The 6546-nt window shown below is 44.9% G+C and overlaps 1 protein-coding gene across 1 annotated transcript; it reads left to right on the forward strand.

The window, feature by feature from the left end:
* Positions 1–1305: 1305 nt before the first annotated feature.
* LOC109517527 (inositol monophosphatase 1-like) lies at positions 1306–4911 on the forward strand. Its single transcript, XM_019872731.1, has 9 exons — positions 1306–1438; positions 1820–1910; positions 1963–2104; positions 2762–2866; positions 3840–3885; positions 3967–4075; positions 4154–4262; positions 4416–4567; positions 4683–4911. Exons 2-9 carry the CDS (start codon positions 1841–1843, stop codon positions 4808–4810), a joined length of 861 nt encoding a protein of 286 aa, XP_019728290.1. The 5' UTR covers positions 1306–1438; positions 1820–1840; the 3' UTR covers positions 4811–4911.
* The last annotated feature ends 1635 nt before the right edge of the window (positions 4912–6546 follow it).

Genomic DNA, 6546 nt, shown 5'->3' on the forward strand with positions numbered 1-6546 from the left:
TTTGCCCCTCCTATTACCTCGGTGGAACTTTCCTGAAATCCTTCCCCGATTGCTCATTCGTGCAATCATGAAAGATGGATGTTCCGAGACTGGACCATGTGGAACCGGACGATTGGCAATAGGCCAAACTATTCTAACAATAGTCGCTGACTAAACTCGCCTAACTTTTAACATCGTTTGCTGAGCTTTCAAAACTAAAATTGGACATGCTTACCTCGCCAAACGCTTCACGTACGGTATTTGTCAAAGATAGATGAAGAAGAAAAGTTCACTGAACATCTGCAACAGTTGGCAGTAGTTTGTTCAGCTACAAACATACAAACAAATGATTCGTGGAATTATAAATATTGTGAGGTGTATTATTAGTTTTTTTTATTTTTTATTTTTTATTTATTATATATATTTTTTAAGACAAAGCAATATACTGTCCCTTTTAAAAGTTTAGGGCTCATCCAGACAAGAAACGTGGAATTATAAATATTGTGAGGTGTATTGTTATTATTATTTTTTTTTAAGACAAAGCAATATACTCTCCCTTTTAAAAGTTTAGGGCTCATCCAGACAAGAATTTCATGTTTTTATTGAAAATATGCACATACACACACACCCACACACACTTCTCTCTACGTCTGTCTTTGTCTCTGTCTCTCTTGATATTTATACATATGTGTTAATAGGTGCTTGCGGTGACTGGTTGAATCACACTTGATAACCGCGACATTCTTTTTAAAGATTCTTTTGTCGGGTGTAACGTGATGCGATCCAAGCCGGCATATTCATTGGCGGTATCAAATCTGCACATTTTGACTTTCAGCCACATGAGCAGAACCCTGCACACTTCCGATCTGATGCGACTTTGTACTTCAGTGGCGTTTTCCGTAAATTAAGTCTCCTGGCCCCCTGAAGAGACGGCCCGCAACATTCGCGCCTGTCGGGTCACCTGGCAAAAAGATTCGAGTTATTTGAAGGCGTGGTGTGCGAGATTTTCACATTTTGACCTGGCCCTGTGAAGAAGGAAACACCCTTGAATCACGCCGATAGACTCTAGTTGCAATGTAAAGAAAACATTGAAAGGCTCCACCAGGTTTATTTTCCTCCCAATTCATCTGCTTTTCATTTAATTTGAATAGCCACGTGCAGATTGCGTCCCAAACCTGCCAAAATGTGCGCACTTGGCCCGATGATTCAGTGGAAAATTTCCACTGGCTTCCATTTAAATGTGGCATCGTGTTCTAGCATGTTGTCCTGAAGAGCGTGTTTTTTTTTTTTTTTTTCTCCTTTTGCGAGTGAGTGAGGCGGTGCTAGTACTTTTCCTACTTTGACAGTGCTACAGAACAACCCACCCTCCTATTAGGCATTTTAACATTGCTTTTGCATAAGACGCTGCACCACAAGTCGGCAACGTCTCGCCCCCGCTCTCTCATCCCATCTCATCAAGGTAAGGTGCTGCTTGTTTTTCTATTGCCTGGCATCAGAGTCAATAGTACATACCGATTGCAGAGTCTTATCCTGTCGTTTATTTGCTCGGCCGCTCCAAAAGGAAGGCGGTTTGCTTCAGGATGTTAGTTACATAAGTCATTCTTTTGTGACACTCAGCTCGGGCTGGCCCAAAGACAGCGAAAACCCCCGCCCGCTGGGCCTTCCCCGAATCTTGTGCTGCTGCTTCTGCTTTCGCGCCTCGCGGTTGCTTTTGCACACCCCCGCCAAAAAACAAAAAAAAAAAGTTGCTTTGTGCATGTGCGTGTGTGTGTGTGTGCGCGTGTGTGTGTGTGTGTGTGTGTGTGTGTGTGTGTGTGCGCAGGAAAAGGTGTGTGTGCAGATAAAGCCAACACACCAGGCGATGGAGGATCCATGGCAGAGGGCGTACGATTTTGCCGTCAAAGTGGCGGGAGTTGAAATGGTAGCTGGTGTGATGTCATCACGCAGAGTTGCCCAAGCCAATGTTCTTCTGCATATGCACGCAGGAAATTCGGAAAGCCGGCGAGAGCGAAATCAAGGTGTCGACAAAGAGCTCCACCGTGGACCTGGTCACCAAGACAGATGAGAGGGTGGAGAAAATCATCATCAATTCACTCAAACAAGAGTTTGGAGACAACACCTACAGGTGACCCGTCTTCCCAGCTCCGATTGGCCGATAATTGTGCTGCAGTTGGCCTACGCTACAGCTGTCACTCCTGCTACGACTTCTTTACGGCTCCTCTACAAATAGGGAGGGGCGAGTGCCAATAACAGGTGTCAGTATCGGGCCGATATCGGCCTTATTTGATGGTATCGCATCCTCGTGGAAGCTGCTGAAATCAGCCACCGATACTGAATGCAAAAAAAAAAAAAAAATTGAGTAAGTTCTCCTCGGCAGTAGTTGGCACTATACTGCGGTAGTTTGACACACCACACTTCCCCTCAACCACAGCCTCATGCAAAGTGCTGCATCAGAAAGAAAAGTCTTTGTTGACATTTTTTTTTTGTCATTGTGCTCAATGGAAATATTATAGATCAAAAGTACTCAAGGTATCGCAAATACTGAAAGACCGAACACTTGTGCTGTCATCGGTCTGAAATCAAAAAGTGGTATGGAACGTCCTTACTACAAATGCTACTACTGGAATCCAGTAGTAGCAAAACGATTCCAAGTATGGTCCAAGTGCTGCATCTCTGCCGGCACTGAACTCACGCGACTCTTCTACTGCGTTCCGACTCGGCTACAAGTTGCTCTGTCTGCGCGGCGACTGACTGAGGCGTGTCTTGTGTGTTTGCGCCGCAGCTTCATCGGCGAGGAGTCGGTGGCAAACGGCAAACCGTGCATCTTGACTGACAAACCCACGTGGATCATCGACCCGGTGGACGGAACCACCAACTTTGTCCATGGGTAAGACCTTGTCTCTCTGCTTTCAGCCTCAAAAGTCTGGCGCCAATACATTTGCACTGGATGCCGGACTTAACTAACTGGTCTGGCCTTTGGAGGATCATAGTTACTGTTATTGGAGGGTTACGACACTTTTTTTTTCCGCCCAAGCCCAAAACCTGGAAAACTAAGCAGATATTTTACCCCAAAAAACCCTTTTCAGCTTTGCGTGGTATTCCTCAAACTTCCTCAAATCAAACTTTCTTAAATTTCGAGATTAAAATGCCGGAAGGTATCGGGCTCTTTTGAAGGCAGTAATCCTCCTCACCAGGAATTGGCACGGCAATTTGGCGATTTGACACATGGGCAAATCAACGTGCATCAGAAAGCCCCAAAAACGTCTTTGTGTGGATGGAAATTGAATGTCTCCAAAGTACTCGTGGTGTAGGTATTGGTGAATCCTCAAGAGTGACTACCAATACAGGCATTGCTCTCAAAAAAGAGGTGTCAGACATTCCCGATCTTAAAAGTAACAATTAATTCACCAATTGTTTCATTAAATAAAAACATAGCAGATGTTTGTGTCAATGTATTTTTTAACTGTGCGTTTTTTTTACATTGTGTAATTTTTATTTATTTATTTTAGTAAGTCGTTAAAGGAGAATAAACCCGGCTTTTTTTTAAATTCTGATATGGTGGAATAAAAAAGGGATGCAATAATTCATTTGCATCCATCTGAGCCCCCCTACCCCCATGTTGTGCAACATCGCCCTCTGCTGTTGAGCAAAATTAACATCACCTACTTTGGCGCCTGCATGGTGGATGTCACGTGACCAAACTGTGGAAACAAGTTGGCAAGTTGCTGACATGGTGCTTTGAACTAATGAACGCACCGGAGATGACGTTTTATTTTGAGATTATTATGATACGATGATGCATGTCTTCTTGGTCAACCATGTCAGTGCAAGTTGGCAACATTTGTGAACAATGTTCGCAGGTTCCCATTTGTGGCCGTGTCGATCGCCTTTGCAGTCAAAAAGCAGGTGAGTCTCAGCATCTAAAATTATCCCCACACGTTGGTCGTGTTCAAGTATTTCCTTTATTTATCTATTGCAATGTTGCAGTTGGAGTTTGGCGTGGTGTACAGCTGCTTGGAAGACAAGATGTATAAAGCCAGGAGAGGCAAAGGAGCTTTCTGCAACGACGAGCTCATTCAAGTGTCGGACGTGAAAGGTAACGTGAGGATGCGAGGGGGTTTCCCCTCCCCGCTCCGTCCCGCATGCTAAGCCGTCCCGTCTGCTGTCTCACCAGACATCCACAAATCCATCATCATCTCGGAGCACGGCACCGACAGGAACCCCGAAAAGGTCACCAAGATCTTCTCCACCATGCAAAAGATCCTGCGCATCCCCGTGCACGGGTGAGTACACGCTCGCCACACGTCCCGTCCTATTCTGCTTTCAAATTGACAAGCTCCACCAACGACAAAACAAAGCTGTGCAATGGAAAGTGACTCAACATTGCAAGTTAACACATTGTCCATTTGGCGCTAATGTCGACCCTTTGCCCGCAGACTGCGCGGCTCGGGCACAGCCGCCACCAACATGTGCCTGGTGGCGTGCGGGGCGGTGGAGGCTTTCTTCGAGATCGGGATCCACTGCTGGGACATCGCGGCGGGGGCAGTGATCGTGACTGAAGCTGGCGGAATACTGCTGGATGTGGACGGTGCGTACACTGGCGGCGGGATGGCGGGGGTGCTTTTTGCTGATCCACGAAGGTGTTCTTTAAAAAAAAAAGTTAACTAAATAAATAGAGATGCTTTGTGCTGGGCAAAATTTAGGGGGGCCGTTCGACTTGATGTCTCGGAGGATGGTGTCGGCAAACAACAACGTTATCGCTGAACGGATCATTCGTGAAATCGAAATATTCCCCGTGGAGAGGGACGACACCAACGTCAGCAAGAAGTGAGAGGATCCTCGCACACCTTGTTTTTCTACACGCGCACACAAGCACAAGACCATCTGCCTTGTCTTCTGTATTTTCCACAATAAAACGACTATGCAACGGCACCCACTAGTGGCTTTTTCTTCATTCACACTAAAAAAAAAAAGGAAATTTTTGATGCCTTGAGCAATGTCAACACCTTTTTTTTTAACATGTAGACTAATCAACTCACAGTACACGTAAGAATAAATCAGAACCAAACAAATCAAAATAGCACAACAAAAAACGAGCGATGAAAATCAATTTAAGTGTACATCATAACAGTATGGGCAGAAAAATCATAATCTTACCAAAGTTGGAATATTTTGAGGAAAAACTGTCTAAATTACAGGGTGAAGTTGTAATTGAGGGGGAAAGTGTATTGAAATGGCAAGAAATTGAAATTGTATACGAAAGGTGAAAAAAAATCTAGTTTCCCACCATCATGACGTTTTCCTCCCAATTTCCAACTTCTTCATTTCAATTTCAGTCCTTTAATTTTTCTGAAAGCTGTCATTTCTCTTTCTTCTCTTCCCGTTTGCTCATGTTCACCTTGACCACCAGAGGTCAGTAATGAACCAGCAATGAGGACTCGCGGTCATTTCAGGCTCATCAGAAGACGCAATTAATGATTCAGGGACCATCACCAATGTCCTTGTTACCTCCTCATCCAAGGAATGGGGTTCCTCATTCCTGCGAGCTTCGATGTTTTTAGTTTTTTTTTCATACATTTGCTGCCTTTTGGTCACTGTGAAGGAGACATTTAGAAAATCAGGGTAAAGAGCTTCCATTTACATCACTGAGCAGCGCCTCTCTTCAGTTAACCTGCCTTCCGATTGGCTAAAAACATTCCAATCGTTTGACAGCGACGCACGTCCGCTGCCTGTGCAAACGCCATTTGAATTTACGTGTCTGAGTAGTGAGCCCATGGCTGTAGACCTCGGCACAGAAGAAGCAAAAATTTCAAATGTGTTTTGACTTTGCCTGCAGGAGGAGGAAGGTGCTTGTGTGGTAAAGGCCCACCAAAAGGTCAGAGCGGCACACACGCTCGCACGACTTTAGCATTTCGGACTGGAGCATAATCATAATAAGCGTTTTGCCCGTATTGCACTTGCCGTCTGCGCGAGGCCACCGATTGTGAAAGGGAACGTGGTCAGTGTGCATACAAAACAGCGATGAAGAATTAATTGGAAGCGATGAGGGCAGCAGATTGTTGACCTCCCCCATCTGCAGCCATTTACTTCCTCTCTATCTGCACAACACCTTTTTGTTGAATTTCACCTTCCAGTTTTTTTTCAGTCAAACTTGATATACGCATGAATATGCATTTTGAATCAGCGATGAGAAGAAAATATTGACGCGGCCTGTCAACGCCGCCTGAGTGCAATGAGTTGGCCTTTTTCTCCCGTATTTATGTAACACCTTGATATGCTTTGAATGAACGAGGCTCACGACAGCGTGAGAAAGAAAATGTTTGCTAACCTCTGGGCCAGGGGAGAAAATATTTCAAATGTGCTTTTACAAGGCAGCCATGTTGTTAGCATGTTAGCATCATAGCTGAGGCCCAATGGTATTGTTCCACTAGCTCCAAGGTGAAAAATGGTACAACCTTGTAGAGTATTTTTTGCTGTTTGAGGCCCAATGGGATTTTTTTTCCCACCCAGGCTAGAAAACAGTACAGTTGTGTTGTCTGAAGCCACCCCCTGCAAACCAGGACGTAG

Source organism: Hippocampus comes, unplaced genomic scaffold (assembly GCF_001891065.2).
Source record: "Hippocampus comes isolate QL1 unplaced genomic scaffold, H_comes_QL1_v1.1 scaffold52, whole genome shotgun sequence".
Taxonomy (NCBI): Eukaryota; Metazoa; Chordata; class Actinopteri; order Syngnathiformes; family Syngnathidae; genus Hippocampus; species Hippocampus comes.

Bases quoted from the DNA above. Each gene is read 5' to 3' on its own strand.
- LOC109517527 (XM_019872731.1), top strand. From the start codon at position 1,841: ATGGAGGATCCATGGCAGAGGGCGTACGATTTTGCCGTCAAAGTGGCG. The intron at 3,886-3,966 runs GTGAGTCTCAGC...GCAATGTTGCAG, and splicing joins CCTTTGCAGTCAAAAAGCAG to TTGGAGTTTGGCGTGGTGTA. The intron at 4,263-4,415 runs GTGAGTACACGC...CTTTGCCCGCAG, and splicing joins CTGCGCATCCCCGTGCACGG to ACTGCGCGGCTCGGGCACAG.